Source organism: Lampetra fluviatilis, chromosome 12, assembly GCF_964198595.1.
Source record: "Lampetra fluviatilis chromosome 12, kcLamFluv1.1, whole genome shotgun sequence".
In the NCBI taxonomy this organism is placed as follows: Eukaryota; Metazoa; Chordata; class Hyperoartia; order Petromyzontiformes; family Petromyzontidae; genus Lampetra; species Lampetra fluviatilis.
Window position 1 is genome coordinate 6,850,657 of NC_136286.1, and position 17,770 is coordinate 6,868,426.

At 43.2% G+C, this 17,770-nt stretch overlaps 1 protein-coding gene across 4 annotated transcripts in view; it reads right to left on the reverse strand.

Annotated features, from left to right (window-relative positions):
• Positions 1 to 580: 580 nt before the first annotated feature.
• The window catches only part of AFAP1L2 (actin filament associated protein 1 like 2), a 47,736-nt gene continuing 30,546 nt past the window's right edge, over positions 581 to 17,770 (reverse strand). For 3 of the 4 annotated variants that reach the window (XM_078861504.1, XM_078861505.1, XM_078861502.1), the window contains 11 exons: positions 17,323 to 17,505; positions 16,711 to 16,803; positions 16,031 to 16,133; positions 15,043 to 15,413; positions 12,595 to 12,740; positions 11,520 to 11,616; positions 10,013 to 10,192; positions 9,621 to 9,735; positions 8,540 to 8,704; positions 6,810 to 7,009; positions 6,054 to 6,312 (listed from right to left, as the gene is read on the reverse strand). In XM_078861504.1, the coding sequence (XP_078717630.1) occupies positions 6,094 to 6,312; positions 6,810 to 7,009; positions 8,540 to 8,704; positions 9,621 to 9,735; positions 10,013 to 10,192; positions 11,520 to 11,616; positions 12,595 to 12,740; positions 15,043 to 15,413; positions 16,031 to 16,133; positions 16,711 to 16,803; positions 17,323 to 17,505 (1,872 nt within the window). In that variant the 3' untranslated portion in view covers positions 6,054 to 6,093. Of the gene's footprint in view, positions 5,421 to 6,053; positions 6,313 to 6,809; positions 7,010 to 8,539; positions 8,705 to 9,620; positions 9,736 to 10,012; positions 10,193 to 11,519; positions 11,617 to 12,594; positions 12,741 to 15,042; positions 15,414 to 16,030; positions 16,134 to 16,710; positions 16,804 to 17,322; positions 17,506 to 17,770 lie in introns of those variants that run through there. The other variant, XM_078861503.1, reaches the window with a different exon arrangement.

Genomic DNA, 17,770 nt, shown 5'->3' on the forward strand with positions numbered 1-17,770 from the left:
TGTGTATCAGGAACAGCTGAAATAAAATAATGGGCATGATTTGTGACAAAGAATGATTCGCTTTATAGGATAGTTTAGCAAGTCTAATCTCGAGATTTTGTTTTTTATATATTAGGTTAGGTAAATCACATAACATTTACCATTATTTTTTTAAATGCGAATACTGCACTGTATTACATATGGGGGTGGAGTGGAGATGCAGTGGTTAGCACACTGCACGATGAGCCTCGAGATCTAAGTTGTATTCCTGGCCATCAGTGGCAAGTGAAATCTGAACCGATCCTTGACCCCCCACCCCACATTAGCCAGTGTGTGTTGAAGGATGGGCAAACACAATCCATGACCTATACTATGGGGAGGCCTTCAACCATCAGCGTACTGACAAAGGGTTGAAATAGCTATTTTTAAAAGTGTACAATATTACCTATTTTGAGATAAGCTTTAGTTGTTGTACTGTGTATGGAAATTCAGGAATGGTAATTGGAAAATGTGTTTTGTCATGCAATTACCTGGTAACATTTCACAGCGCACAAACAAAATGTACAACCATTTTCAAAATGAAATGAGGACACTGTTAAGGTAGACAGCTTTTTAATTTATGATAGAAAAACACACTTACAATCCCATAACAGTTTAGAAATTATGAAGTGATGTTGAAAAAATAATTAAAACCTTGATATTTTGTGTGTGAAAAACTTATATTTAAAAACGATAGAAACATAGAATCAACATATACATTATTCACCATATTTTGCTTAATATTTAACACCAATTCTTTTTATGCATTTGAAACATTTCTTTTCTCATAATAAACTCTCAATGAGCAAAAATCTTTTTTTTTACATGCGAAGATGTAAACCATATTTTAAAGGGTTGTATTTACCATTAAGTCACCTATTATTTAAGGAGGCTAAAGATCAATTAACACGGACATATTTGCAAAAAATAACATTGACGAAGGTACAATGAAAGCCAGTTTGTTAACTGTAGAATTCACGTGAAAAAATGGAGTAAATGTAAAAAGCCACACGTTTTTCCATTTAAATACCGCTGCCATAATCATGGACACAGGCTGATACATCACATATAATTCGATAATTGAATGGTCACACCAAGAGGTTTTGACTGGTCAAATATCAGTGTGAAAAAAAAACTGGCATCTCTTCATTGAAAATTGGCACTTGTATTCTGACAACATAAAATTGTTCCACAAATTCTTTGGTTACCCTGAAATGGAACTTCCTATAAGTCTTCCTAAAATGACCATGTTGATCAGTTTCACTTGGAGCCACCGGTGGCAATGTTGAAGCGAGCATGTGTGTATCTTTCTACACACACACATACCTACGTTTTGTTTTAGAGAACTCTAAAGCCGAGAGTGAGACGCTCATTCACACACACACCAATGAAAAAGTAAACCATCGCTACTGCTACAGCAACACGCATACGTTAAGCACGGGCGAGATGCACGTGTCTGTCGGTTTTTTTTTTGACCAAATCACTATAAATGCACCAGGTCTCGTCAGAACGCAGGACTTTGGCCTGGCTAGTACATTGATGGGTTAACACCAGCGCTTGTCAGGTATTGTCGGCGTGGGACTGCAGTGTGGTCATGCCGAGGTGGTTCTCCAGGTTCTCTAGTGTCCTCCCACGTGAAGTCAATCACTTATTTATGGTATTGGTCAAACATCACCATGTAGCCTGGCCCTCATGAAACAAAATGGTCTTGAGACTCATTGAGACTTTTGTGGTCAAATTATTTATATAATATTTCTTTCCGCTTGATTAATTTTTTGACAAATTGGGAATTTGGGTATTGACAACTGCACACGATGACCTACTCTGACAAATGTTGAGACAAGGCTTCTTAATGCCTAATATGTACAGGAGTTGGTGGTTGATTTTGGATCTCTTTCAGTTATTTAGGTAGCAGCAGCAGCAGCTTCTCACTGTCAAAACCATACAAACTGTTTCAGTGGTAATTGTGCTAACAGTAACACTACACAGATATGAAATATATACAGCATACACTGTTGCATTAGTTTTAGATACTATGTACAGGGTAAGAAAAAAACGATTCTGTCAAAAACGTGTCTAAACAAAAAATGTGTGTTGAGATTTCTTTTAAACAGGCAGTTGTGACGATCTGTCTTATTCCTAATATTATGTTTACATTCCTGCAACCATCATCTTGATGTTATCCAGTGACAGTAAACGTTTTCTGTTCTGTAAAAAAAGAACTTTAAAACAGTTACAAAATTTCAGTAATGCGATCAATACATAACACCTAGCCAAAACATGAATGTCACGGAATGAGTGAGCTATGACTGTGGCATAAAATACACATTGCAATGTGTTGAAAAAAACATCCTCTTATTGAATGAAGCACAGAAGTGTGTGCAGTGCCTTGTGGCATCATCTCAAAAGCTGAGACTATATCAGAACTCCTGATGTATTCAGCATTCCTCAGCTCAATACATCCCAGTTGAGATGACGAAACTCCAATTAAACAAGCAGCAAGTTCGCATAGCCCTGTGCACTAGCTTTAACGTCTGCACTGCTCTTGGTCTTGATATTTACTGTAACATAACACGCGTATGGGGGGGGGGGGGGGAGTGCTGGTGCAAGGGCGATATTTACCCCATGCGATGACGGCCTGAGTTGGTTCCCGGTCAAGGCTCACATCAGTAGCAAGCTATATATGAACTTTTGACGTCAAACTTTCGTGAATGCAGGAATTCATATTCTTGGTTCTTTCGGTAAAGTCACGTAAATAGAAAACAAAAAATCTAAAATAAAATTTCAATAAAAAAGTAAAGTGAAAAATAAATTGAAAATAATTAAAGCAAAAAACCCACCCGATGCAAAAAAGCAAAAAACCGCCTGATGAAGACGGGTTGTGTTGCAATCGAAACGTCGTGGGCTTTTTTCTTTTATTATTTGAAATGTATACTCTTTGGTTCTTTCGGTAAAGTCACGTAGGTATAAAAATAAAATAAATCACGACGTTTAAAATAGTCTGCCTCAGCAGCAGGCTACGCTTTCCCACCTGATGACGGACGCTTGTGTTGCGCCCGAAACGTCGTGATTTATTTTATTTTTATACCTACGTGACTTTACCGAAAGAACCAGAGAGTATGGATTCCTGCAGTTACGAAAGCTTCAAAATCAATATTTGAAATGTATTTTTTTATTTCGTTATTTGTATTTTATTTTGATTATTTTTTTAGATTTTTTGTTTTCTATTTATGTGACTTTACCGAAAGAACCAAGAATATATATGAACTGGTCCTGTGCACACCCCACCCCCAACCGCCCCTTTCCAAGCTCACTGACCCGCACGGACCAGCGTGACAAAGGACGGTCATACAAAGGGTTGGTTAAATTATTTTCGTCGTTTTTGTTACGCACGTGTCTGGGGTGTTACTCTGATGCAAGCCATGCACTGCACACAGAGTGTCACAAAAAAACATTTATATTAGCACCGAAAGACAAATTAAAAAATATCTTCTTTATATTTGTTGAATTCAATCAGAAATGTGCCCAGATCTAAATGCACATTGGGAAAAACTGTTAAAAACCACATTGATAGTATTTTTAATAGACACCTGCTGAATTATTACAAGTTATGAACGTTGATGACTTCTCACTGATGCACCAATTCCTAATCGGGATGGTTGAGTAAGTGCATTATAAACGTTTACATTAAATATTAAATTATCACCTATAAAAGGCACCTCACTGTATTAACAATTGCACATAGTAAAGCAAAACAATGAGAAGAAAAATAAAGAAAACCCCAAAGCTAGCAGTTTAATGTTAAAATGTCAGATAAAATACCGATCTGCACTACGAGAGTACGGGGAAACAGATTGCGATGTTCAACGGTTTAAGATTCCAACGAGACCAGGTGCTCAGCTCTCCGATCGTTTTCGGGTTGTACCGCCGTATTGTTCGGCACGACGTCCGACATTTCTTACCACGTGCTGGGAGAATCTACTCAATCCAGTTCCTGGCGAAATTCTGAGCACACGCGCCAAGTGAGACGTCGTTGCTCGGCACGATCCACGTGCCGAGCTTCGAGTCAGAAATCACAACCCGGAAACGCAACCCAAACGCAATTCGGATATTTATGTATGCACAGCACAACAGCCAAAACTTGCGCAGAAGTAACACTGGATACAACTGCATAACAACTGTCTAATTTAGAAAGTTGTTGTCCCAACCCGAAAAAAAAAATTGAAACGTGATCCTTGCATTTCTTTCAATGCAATGCACCACAAAACATGTGGATTGGGCAGAACTATTGCATACGTAAAAAAAAAACCGCGTACATCTACATCTTTCAAACACAAATACTGCCGTAAAGCGGCTGTTTATCGTAGTACTTGCGGCAGTTGCTACGTGTCCACAGAGAGGAAAGAAAGAACCGTGGCAAGAAACGCAATAGCGAGGGGGGGGGGGGTGTGACAATTCTCTGGAACGCTTTGATGACTGTAGCGGCCACGAGTGGCTGCTCTGGGCAGGGATCACGTGAAACCCTTCCATGCAGGATATAAAAATTAAAAGGTGTAGTCCTGAAATTGCTCGCTCGTGCAATTTCTGGTGGAACGGCCTGCACTCGAGGGAGCTCGAGAGCACCCCCCCGCAGCAGGACATTTTTTTGTTATCTCCTCTTTCACTCTGGCCAGATGTCTTGGCAGAGGTGGCAGTACCCATACTTGACCGACCACACCTAGTAGCACAGTTGGCTACGTACGGTGCGATACAAGTTCAATGTACATATGTACGTGACCTGCCGATGGACGAACTATGTCTACCCGCTGAAATGACTTGGATGGACCGAAGCAGGGGAAGGGATTTCAGAAACATATCCAACGTTTCAACTGAAACACAGGGAGATTGAACTGGTGACCTTTTGGAAAGTCCAGTAAGCTAACCATTACATCACCGCAGCAGCATCTGTACAAGATGTGTGAATCGATAAACATTGATTGCACACATGATTTGATGCAGATATGATTTGATGCACACATTGGTTAGCTTAAGAGCTGATATTAACTAACAAATTAATGCATCAGTACACCTCTCCTCAACAGGACAACCTTTAGCTCATGTACTAACGAGTATCTTAAACAGCAAGATACAAGAAAAGCGACGCTTGATTTACACGCCATGAAATGTCTGCAGAACACACGTCGTTGTATAAAAGTCAGTTCATTTTCAGAGACATCACTTTACTTTGAGCAGAGATGATTTGGCTGCAGTTCCATAGACGTACATTTTTTTGTCAGTGTTTTCACAAATTTGTTTTTTTAAATATAGATATTTTTTGTGGTTGATATACCGCATGCCACACCGCCACAGTGTAACCATCCACTTTGGATCCCGTCTCAGTTTGTCCCCTTCTTCTCCCACTCCTGTGAACGAGAGCAACATTTGTTCATTAGTAAATGTGAACATTCAATGACATTTTTAAATCCCTCTTAAACCACATGAGCTCTTAATTCTAGAATACACACTTAAAGTTTGCACATGTAATTAGCATTGCAACAGTTTTTTTGGAAACCTATCCATACAAATATTTCACAGCTTAAATTTACGTGTAAGCTTAGCCATAATTTCAGCAGGCATTCACAATAAAGCTTACCAATTAAACATGTCTGCATCGAAATTAATTGAGACATCGGCATGCAGTCAGGCATGCTGGAATACATGACAAAATGATCTAGGTTCAAACCACCAGTGACCTTAAATGAATCTTGACTTAAAGCATTCGTGGCTGCAGGAATTCATATTATTTGGGTCTTTCGGTAAAGTCACGTAGATGGGTTCAAAGAAAAAAACAAAAAAGTACGACGTTTCGATCGCAACACAAGCGGTCGTCATCCTGAAAAAATATGACCTCAGATGAGATGTGATGTTCTTGAAGTCACAGTACAGATAATGTTGCCACTTCCGAGGAACAATTAAATGGGACAAATCATGGAGTGAATATCTCACGAAAAACACAAGTAGGGAGTAGTGTATGCTTACGCAATTGACAACTTTTAATGTCCTGGGAAGATTTAAAGATTTCCCAGGACAGCTACCTCAAGAAGATGATCTTGCAAAAAGTGGGACAAGATAGCAACCAAAGCACAATACCTTGGCCTTTTGAATGACGTGGCCTCGGCCAGTTTGCGGTGCAGAATTCTGTTTCCTCTTGAGCATGGCCGCACAGTTGACGGGCAGCATCGCCATATCTGTGTCGCTGGGTTCTGGACTGGAGCCGAGGGAACTGCCACGCTTCACCCTCTGTACCTGGGGACTCTACAAAAAAAGATCGATGCAAGCTGGTTTAATTGTGTTGGGATTGTTTTGTCATTGACAAATGAGAAACGGCTTGACATCAAGCAGTTACTGTAGCCAAACCACGTTAACAACATAGCTTTTGCGCAATAATGTAAAACTTTATCATTATGCTTGTTTTCAATTAGTCTCAAGACTGCAGTTTGGGTCAATTTTGCTATGTGGAGGACAAGGGGGAGTCCCAACAACCCCCCCAACCCCTCCAAACAAAAGATTCCTGATTGTTGTATGCCACGGATAATTTTTGAGATTTATTATAAATATTAAATTGTAAAAAATATACATACAATTTACCCTCTCCATTACTTTTAGCTAGGTGTGCCACTCAGAACAGGTAATTTATATCCATTGAACATATTTTGAAATTATATTTTTACAAGAAATCTTCTCGCAAAAGGAAAAAAACAACCAAGAGTACGCATGAACAGCAGAAGCAAGGTGAACGTTCACACAATGACCTGTAGAGGAGGGGAACCCACGACCTTCGGGTCGATGGTGATACCCAGCGAAGGACCTCCGGCCTGGGCCTTTTTCAGGCTCTCCTTGACCTCGGTGATCTTGAGCTCCAACTCTACACGCTCCTGCTCGCGCATCCGGCACTCGTCTTCGAGTTTGTGCAGTCGCTCCTCCAGCCTCCCGAGCCGCTGCTTGCCACCACCTGCAGCAAGTGCCACCGTTACAATGGCTGGAGGTCAGAGGTCAGAGCGCTGAGCCAGCACCGCTGATATCCTGGGTATGAATGTAGGCAGCCGCCTGTGATTAGACTGCTCAACCCAAGAAATGTGTTACAGGTAGGTACAACAGGTTCCACACTGCCCACCAGGGATTATTTTTCTGTCTGTCTGTCGTGCATAGCTCCTCCCAAACATGTACGCTCCCGGTTTGGTTGAAGTGCGTCACGTGACCGCGAGCTTTCTGTCGTGCACGAATGCGCTGTCCAACCAAGTTCCTACCTGCCCACTCTGAAGGAACGTGTTGATTATTATCTATCACAACTTGCACAGTGGTGTTTGTTGCTGGCTTTTCGTTCAGTGCTTAGCAACCATGATGGTCTCAAATAACAGCATGAAAAAAATATCCGTGACAAAAAATTGTTGTCCTGCACTTAATTGGCTAAATTCCTGCTCTGAGAATGAAAATATCAATTTGACCATCATGCAACAAACATTACTCTCACATACAGAGCAGGTGGGAAAGTTCTGCCCTCTACTGTGTGGACCAGAAGTCACTTGAAGAGATCTCTCAGAGGTAGCTCTGTGACATCCACTTCAGGTGAGCTCTTCTATAACTTGAAGGGTTGCACGGCTCTGCAAGAGATCCACTTACATTATGTTTCATGGAGTGACATCGATAGCCCAATCAGGATACAATTTGGATTAAATTACAAAATATATGTTAGCAAAAAAAAAACAATGGCTGGAGGCTGTCTCCAAAAATACACCCAAAAAGCATCAGGGACAGCCGGTCAGTGCTGGCTTCTGAACAATTTCAAGTCGTTAGAAAAGTGCTGCCCTGTGGCAAAATTTGCCTTTGAGGAGTCTTACTTTCTTAGCATGAAAGCTTCTCCGGAGAGTAGGCATTTATGCCAAAGAAAATGTAGAATGTCAAGTAATCTCAGAAAAAGCTCTGCATTTTCCTATTGTAATAAACAAAACATTTTATTACAGTCTCATGATTTACTAAAACAAGTTACAGATTATGAATGTGCATGAATATTTGAGATTGTGGAACATAAAATGAATTATTGTTGTAATTTATTTGATTTTGTTACACGGATGGTCCCATTTAGCCAGTTGTCTCACTATTTTAAAAGAGAGGTCCGTGATGTATGAGCACAACAGCAACATTTATAAAAGACAAAAATTGTTGAACATTTCGTGTTGTTATCTATTCCAAACTTATTTTTAGCCAATGGGGACCAACGCACGATGACACGACCATGTACATAATAATAATGATACCATATTAATTCTAGATTTGAAGCTTTCGTGACTGCAAGGATTCATATTCTTAGGTTTTTTCGGTAAAGTCACGTAGGTAAAAAAAAATAATAAAAGTAAAATAAAAATAAAAATGATACCATAGTTTAAGAAAACCAAGAAAAAAATGCACAACCAACTAAATCAAGAACTGTGTGGCGTCGCTGCAAGTTTCCAAAGTGTATGCCAGCGGCTGCCCACCCACCCACCCGTGCATTTCTCCATAGCCTCCTTGAGTTCCTTGCGCTGGGTCTTGAGTTGTGCCAGTTGGCATCGGAGACGTTCCTTCTTTTTCTCCAACTCCTCCTTTTCTGCCTGGAACCTCTTCGCGTCGGCCTCTGCACGATGCTTGCCGTAACGCTGCGAGTCTGCGTCTGATAGTAAATGCAGAGCGTGCATTTGACGTCGATTTTGCTTTTGGACTACAAGCGCAGTTCTGATTGAGCTGTATCGGTCAATCCTGGACAATCCAGCTAATATCAGTGGCGGGTGGCATCGTAACTGGTTCTAGGCCCTCCTTTTCACCAATCCGCACTGACCAGCATGGGTAAGTATGGCGATACAACCCCCATAAGGGGGGCGCCTCCGCCCAGCAGTAGATTGACAAAGGGGCTGCAAACTAAACGAATCGTATTTAGGGGTTAATAATTGATTATCAATATTATTAATTATGAATTGTAATTCAAAGCACATTAACATCAATGCAATACAGTTATGCATTTTTACAACACCAAAATAAATCCCTTGGATTGAATCACAAAAACTCAGCACATTCGTCAATAACACTGCCCTCAGAGGAAGAATGTGTAATTGTCAGCATTATCGACTGTGTCCAGGTTTTGTTACGTGTGCTTGTGCACCACCTCCGTAAATATGGTATCACAACATTTTAAAATATATATCACTTTATGAAATACATACCAGAGAAAACCCCACTTATTTTTTTCTAAGGGATACTTTATTCCATGCACGTGCCTTTAAAAGCAGGATATCTGGAGCCCTGTCTTAAGGCAGCAGCAAAGGCATTGGGATTGCGTTTCCTTCTTATCACGTGCTGGGCGTATGGAATTTGCAGCTCTCAAACGCATCTGCAAAAGCTAAACATAAGTGGCAGAGCAGCTTACTTGTGTCCACAGCAAAGTAAAGACATCTGTCATCAGTTTGGGTACTTTGGATATATCAGAAAGTGAAATTGCAAATACTTTCTAAACATTTACGCAGAGTCGCTGAGTTCAGTTCAGGAGAAGTGTTTGTTTTAAAAGCAGACGTATAAAATCAATAGATATTTACTGGAAGGATTCCTCTTGACAGTTGCGTTCTGTTGCGGTTTCTCCTTCTGTTCGCTCAGCGCTGCCGCTTGCTGTTTTACAGTTGTTCTTCTGCCTGTGACATAAATCTTCTTATCCTGCAAACAGCGGACATTAAATTTGTAAATCTATAATGAAAATGTTAAATATTTTAAAACCCTGAGAGTATTTTTTTTGGTGACCGCCAACTGTATCAAGCCTAAATTTAGTAAAAAAATAAACTTCAATAATAAAAATGCATTTAAATCAAACCCATTTAAATTTACTGCAGTAAAAGTGCCGTAAGAAGATTTACAATTCACCAGCCAGAAAAGCAATAAACTGCAGGAAAAAAAAATCGAAGCAGCAGTAGCAGCAAGCATCCTCGCACATTACCTGCTGCCTGCGATCCCGAGGCAGAGACTTGCCCCCCTGGTCACCAGCACTGGGTCCCGTGGGGGGCTTGCCCCCCAAAACCTGTGCTCGGCGTGTGCTCGGGGAGGGGCTCTGGTAGTGCAGAGGGTCAGAGCGCTGGCGGGACAGAGCAGCGTGTCTGCCCGCCTCCCCCTTCCCCTCCTGCAGGGGGCAGCCCAAGAGAAGCAGCAGCAGCAGCCGCCCGAGAGGGAAGAGCAGATTTAAATGAAAACAAAAGAGTGGGAAAACGAGCAGCATAGCTTACGCAGGTCAGCGTTTCCCGAACTCCAGTCATTATGCACCACCAAGGCACACCTTTTCATGTTTGCCAAGCTTCTCTGTGAAAGTGCAAATGAAGCCAAGCGCATGTTGCGTGCGCCCAATGATTGCAAAACATCCCACAAGTGGCGTCGAGAGATTTCTGAATTTGAATCTGCGCTCTCTATGTTGCGATGGCCGTATTTACCAATCATCAGCCATGTGTAGCACATGTCAACTAAATTTGCAATTGATTGGAAAAGACTGATGAACGTGAAAAGTCAAACCATGCTGTGGGTTGTGAGGGCCGGAGTTTGGTAACCCCGCTACAGGCAATCGTAGCACGAGCCAAAAGGGAATTTCTTCAGAGCAATTTGACCACTTGGCAGACGTTACATAATGGTCCTGTTGCATTGGACTCCTCTCTGACAACCAGTTTATCAGTGTGTCTGCATTGGACTTGATTGCCTTGAAAACACCCCTGACAGGATTTCAAATGAGCGGCAGATAGCATAACAAAGCATTAAAAGACAGTGTGGCATATGAAGGAAGGAGTGATTGAGTCATCAAAAGGTATGTTCATGCATGTGTTTTGCCTTTTTGTTGCTGCCAGGCTGTGCTAGAGCGGAGGCTTGGGCTAGGGTATGTCAACGTTGGATAAAAGTAAAACATTCCAGGCATGCGTTTTTTTCTATGGGTGATGGATGAGCACTATCCGATTGGCATGGCACGGTTGAAACATCGCAAGTGCCAATCCAGAAACAATGTATGTAAGCCGAGGTAAAATAAACTATGGTGTTTTTCTTACGTTTAAGCCGAAATAAAAGAACACAATGGTGTTTTTAACGTTAAAGAATTTCTATTACACGAATAACATTCATAAGAGGTTTTTGGGTTAGATCGTGTAAAATATAAATGTGTCGTTAAACCCGCCACCACCCGACAAAGCCAATTAGTAAGGTTTGTCACGCAAACAAAATATGTCAATTAGTTACGAGTTCAGCACACCGGTATGTTGGTGAGTAAACCCACAACATTTACAATTCGAGTACAACGTTTCGCCTTAAAGACACAGCCAAACCTTACTAATTGGCTGTGTCGGGTGGTGGCGGGTTAAACGACACATTTATATATTTACACGATCGAACCAAAAACCTCTATTATGGATAATATTGGTCGCGAAAGCCGACATGTTAAATTGACAAATAACATTACTGAAAACCATTTGCACCTTGTTTGGCTGCTTGTAGGGACCATTAAGCGAAGCGTTCCGTCTCACACTTGTTTTGGAATCAACATTCCCGGCCGTAGACCTCTGTAACGTCCGGCTGTACGACAAAATAACACACGTTCTTTATTAGCTAGATATGAAAAAGTGACCTGAAATCCCTCTGGACTCCTGAAGTATCGCGTTTTGGCTTAGCTAAACATGAATCACTGAACTTGTAAAGATTCACCATGTAAAAATGCTAAATTTCTGTTTTAAGGCCAAGAACTACAGGACTAAAAGAAAATATTTTATGCTGATGTCCCTGTTTATACAGCTGCAGGTTAGAGCTCTTCACTTGGATACGACAAGCAATAAAGGGCTACAAAAAGCAGTTGTTATATCCTTCCAGAATGTGTTTTCAAAGCTGAGCCAAACACCTTCAAAGACAGAGAAATAATGCTGAGGTTTGGCTGCATTAGAGGGCATCGATTGAAGTGGATGAGTCACTCAAGGCAGACCTGTGCTGCGATTGAGATGCCTGGATTTGTCCCTGTGAGCAGCAGCATTTGGAAAAGGGTCAAAGGTGAAATAATACAATATCATAAACAACATGCTTGACTTTAATGGGAGAGTTATGGCTAATTTGTTCATTTGGTAGTCTCAGGTGACATTTTGCCAATAAAAAAAGACCTCCCACGGCTGAAATGACAACACAACTGAACCATAACCCAGATATGATTAATTTTGGGAAAACCTTGTTTTTCATAATATAACTGATGAAACAAATATCATCATAAAAACTATCCAAATTAAACTTGACTACGAAGTCAAACATTATGCTCACACTTTGTCCAAATGATGTTCAAAACTTTTAGCCATTTTGGAGGAATCTCTATATTTATCACAAATCACAATAATGTCCTCGGCACCTGACTTGCGGTGTACGGTGAATATTGCACGAAGAAAATGAGCTGCAACCAAGGCACACGCGGCGCACTCACGCCATCATTAAATGTACGATGAGAGACCGCGTCCCATGTATAATTGAGCGCGCCGCGGCAATTGAAGTGCCGGACGTCGAGACAGCTCGGGTCACCTGCAGGCGTCCTGCTCTGCCTCAAAGACGTGACCGAGGGCGTTGATGTCCACGTAGTCGTAGGGCAGGATGACGGGGTCAGTGCCTCCTCCGGCCTCCGACAGCACGAGCCCCAGCCAGCGAACCATCTCCGCGTTGCAGCCCGCCTGGCACATGCGGCGACACAGCAGGGCAGGCGGCGATGCCCTTAGTGAGCAACTACCCACCGACAGACAATGCTATAGAACGGTGGTTCTCAACTGGGGGGGGACATGGACCCCTGGGGGTACACGTGGCAATGTCTCAGGGAGTTTGTGAGGTGATTTATAAATGTGTGAAATTATATTATACATGAGTCATTGGTGAATAATCATGTATGAATCTGCCAATATAAAATAACTGTGATACATTTGTAATCGTATGGTAACCCAGGACAATATAAAATACCTTTCTGAACTCATTGATAGGAGAGACAATGTGGTTTCAAAAACGTCTTGCATGCAGAGCGTCTGTGGTATTTCTTTGTATTCGCTTTCAGTTACTAGCTAGTTAGGATACCTCACAAAATGGACATTTGGTTAAAATATTCATGTTCATTATTCCTAAATATATTTCTCAGAACCATGTTGGGTCAATTTAACAAGGGGTGAAGTAGCCAAAAAAGGGTTGAGAACCACTGTCATATAATGTAGATCACCACCATCAGCCATGGTCAAATCCACTGCTGGATGAAGGTCTCCACGAGGCACCAATATTTGATCATGATCCTGCGATGTGACAATCCAACTAGAGCCTGTGTACGAGCGGATTTCATCGCGACGTCACCCTGGTGGGCGGTCTCTCTGACGCGTTATTATTCCTTCGCTGCAGACAGTAGACATTCATTGTCAAGAGGAGCGGTGACACAGCAGTAAGCGAGCTCCACTATGAACTCGGTGAACTAAGTTCGATTCAGGACCGTGGCTAACATCAGTGGCGAGTTATTTTGAAGGGGGTCAATATAAATCAGTGGGGCTATATATACATGGATGCATGAAAAGGAATGGAGGATTCGAACGGGCAGATTTTGGCCTTAGGCCCCAGTGCTGTCTCACACTCGTCATGACACCCACCATCAATGTTAATGCGCTGGCGAAAGCCTAGAGCCTCGTCACCCATAATGAGGTCAATCCTGTTCGACATTGCAGATGACGCAGGATTGAATCTGTGCCGTTTGTTTGGAAATTAAATTAAACGTTGAGGTATGAGGCATCATACGCAGACAGATGAAAATATTCTGTCGCGATAGTTAGCAAGCTCGTCTTAACTGAGGGTCACAATTCTATTCAATTATTTACTCTTCTTTTTAACATTGTGGTGGCTGGTGAGGTAACATGGACCCATTAAATAAAATGTGATGCTCATATTGTGAGATTCATTGACGTAAATAGATGAAAGGATGCAATGTTAAACTCAGTAGTCATGATCTATCCACTGTCGGATGAAGCATTCTCCAAGGCGTGACCACCTCTAACAGTGTCACAATATAACAAACCATTAAGCACCTACACGGAAGCTGATCTCATCGCTCCATCTCCGTGGTCCGCGTCCTCTCGGTGCGTGTTCCCTGCTTTGGCCACCACATCATCAACAGTCTGGACGAGCGGCCATCATCCTGACTAGCAATGTGTACTGAACCCAGCCCTGAACAGGCCAAACATCTCAAACCCTCAAATGCGAAATATGTAAAGGAGCACGGACAGTTGCATGCTCGGACTTACACTGAGAGAGGTTTCACACAGATTGAAGATTTGAGAGCACAATGAGATAAAGATGCAGCCCTGCAATTGCTTGCTCATGCCACTTCTGGCAGATGGGTCACCACGAGAGGGAGATCTAGAGAGCCTCTCGAAAGGCCATTTGGTCTGCTCTTCCATGCTGGCCAAGCATTTTGAAAGACGTGGGGGTGCTCAGACGTCACCTCCACCACACGCAATCTGCCGACCGACTACCTGTGCTGTACCCATTTCAACTGCTGGGTGGACAGACGAGGGAAGATTTGATAAACTTGCACCATTGTTTCAACTGCCGCGTCAGGAGATTGAACCAACGTGGTGACCTCTGCATTGCAAGTCCAGTGTGCTCGCCATTGAACCACGGAAGTTTAGATGTGAAGAGCGCCGAAATGAAATTCGCATTTGATCGGAGATTTGCCGGCGACCAAATGTAACGGTCACTTAATATTGACAAAACAAACAGAAAGAGAGGACCGATAATCATGTACGTTTGAAACCATATGGGTAACACGATTGAAATAAAATACACTGCTCCACAACTGGAGCAATCGGTAACGTGTTTACGTTCGCTCTTACCCTTCCTTTTAATTATCTTTCTTCATACAGAGCTCTCACACCCCAGCCACTCCATCTCCTCTCCAAGCCGTTCCAATCGCCCCCCCCAATCTCCCCCACACCACCTGTCACCACGCACCTCCAGGGCAACGGCCTCCTGCCCATCGCGCAGGACGCGGAACGCGTACGGGTGCTTGGGGTCCATCCCGGGCAGCAGCTGGCAGCCGCCGAGCGGCACGGTGCTGGCGGGGACGGCCACTGCGGAGCGCCCCTCTCCTCGCTCCTTGTGCACGTGGAGCGCGCCGTCTTTAATATGGCACCACCGCTCACGCCACCGGCCCCCGATGAGGACCTGGAGGTATCCGCATGCCGAGGACTCCTCCTCCGACGAGGAGGGCTCCTCCGACAGCTTCTTCTTCTTGCCCAGCCCCATGAAGCGAGTGATCCGCTTGCCTGTGGCCTTGCTGACCGAGTCCTTGAGTTCGGCCAGACTCGTGCGCTTGCTTTTGTCTGCGGAGATTCCAGTTACGGGTTGAGGTTCAGACAAGCGTGACTTTTGCTGATGAGCCCCATGAGGTTGAAACTGGTCATGGGTTTGCTTGCTTTCAACGATTGCTCCTGATGGACACAATTTGTCTGGATGCACTATCGGATGTTTGCCGAAAGAAAAATACTGTGGGGAGGTTATACATTAAGTGCAATGTCACCACTCAGTCTGTTGCTCTCATAAGTCTGGACCGACCTTTCCCAGCCTGCCGTGCCGTCGACTCCCTGCCTTTGTTCAATTCCAGGTTCAAGACTTTCCTCATCTCCCTCTGTCTATGACCGACTACCTCTCTCTATGAAATACATATGCCGACTGTTTCTGCACAGCATCTTGAGATGCGGTCGCGTTTTGGCACCTTATGAATCCAAATTGTGAATTGCATATTTTAAGAAGAACAAAGGCCAATAGGCACGTACAGGACTGCTCAGCCAACAACGAGGTGATCACATTAATATCTCACTGTAAAAAAATAACCCCTTGTAAGTGTTGAATAGGAATGTTTAAGAAGATGAGGCAAGGAAATAGAGTACATATGTGTTCCATGAGAAATAATGTGAATTAAAATGCTTTAAACAATCACCTTTGTCTTTGCCATCAGTTCCATTCATCATGATAACTTCTTCTAAGCCATTCTTGCCAATCGTTCCCTCTTCAATTGCGATGTTTCTTTCCAACGAAGAGCTCTTAAAAACAAAATACCGATATAAGTAACACAACACCAAACACAAAGCACAATATTCAACACAATGTTGCAGCAGCATTGATTTGTGTCATGTGGTTTAATCAGAAAATTATTGCATTGTGAGAACCCCCCCCAGAATATTGCTTTTTTTGCTTTCAACAGGGACCCATTGGCTAGAGGGTGTGCTCCTGCCAGTAACGTCTGGTAAAGCAGCAGCGATATTTAATAAGGATGGCTCTGCTGGTGAGCCGAAAAAAATGACGCGGATTACATTTGTCTGAAAGCCAAGAGAGTGATGGACCAAAATATTTCATCTTCATGTGGAGACGCAGAAAGAAGATCTGTTTATAAGATATTACCCACACTGCTCAAGAACAACGCGTAATACGTTTGTATACGCTCTTCGTTCCAGTTCCTATATTAGGTACGACACAGATAGATATTACGTGGTGGTAGAGTCTCGAGTTCTGCAGTTTGATTGTGGAAGCTAGAGAACGCCACCTGCTGGACCGTGACTGAACGATAACAACAGAGAATGTGGCTAAAAGTGCACGGACAAGTGGAAAGCTCAAGCGGACCTTGTCCGTTTCCGCTCTTGACAGCGTGGACGTCGGTGATGGACAATCTATGTCCACAGTCCCTTCGCTCACCCCGCACACCTCCCGGATGATCTGCCCACATGCATACAAAATACATCATCATCATGAGCCTCGATCCATCCATTGCTTGATGAAGGCCTCCCAAAGCCGTCACCAACAGTCCATCAATACTGGTCTCATTGCGCCATCTTCATTTGGCTGGCACTCTGTCGTTAGTCTCGAACACCGTCCATCATTCCTTCTAGAATTGTGGCCTGTCCATGCCCACTTAACAGTTAATATGTTGTCTCTAACATGATCCATGTGTTCCTAACACTGGAATGGCACAAAGCACTGCAGGTAACAAAAATCATGACCCGTTCAGAGTACGTAACAAAAATAACATGTAAGCGATACTTTGTAGGTTTTCGTAGTTGTGCGGTACAGCTCTCCGATGCGTTTTCTCGTTTTAACACGTGTTGTTTGGGCTCAACGCCCGACGTTTTCCTCCCAGCACAAACAATCGAAACTACTAGGGATGAAACAACACGCGGCACGACCCGAACAAGAGCGCTCTCGAGGCAAACCGGGTGATGGATGGCGTACACCCACCTTGAACCACTCCTCCGCCTGCTCGGGACTTTGTGTGGCGAGCACCACGCCATCAGTGCCGGGCGGCCCGTTTATCCGCAGCTCGTACTTGCGCTTCCTCACATCCTTGGGGGAGTATGCTACGCTGCAGCCCAGTAGCGGCAGGTCCAGCAGTGGCTGCTGATCCTTCGAGCTCTTGTAGCACTGTTGAAAGGAGCACGTCATCATTATCATCAGCAATACATTCCTGGATGAAGGCCTCCCCAAGTCATTGCTATCTCTCGTGGTCCTGCGACGCCATCGTCCAATTAGGATCTGTACGTGAGCTGATTTCATTGCTGTTGGTGTGTTGGTGGATGTCCTCTCAAGCACGTTCCCTCCCTGGGCTGCCACTCGATCATCATTCTAGGTCATCGGCCATCATCCCTACTAATGACGTGTCCTCCTACCCAAGCCCGCTTCCTTTTCC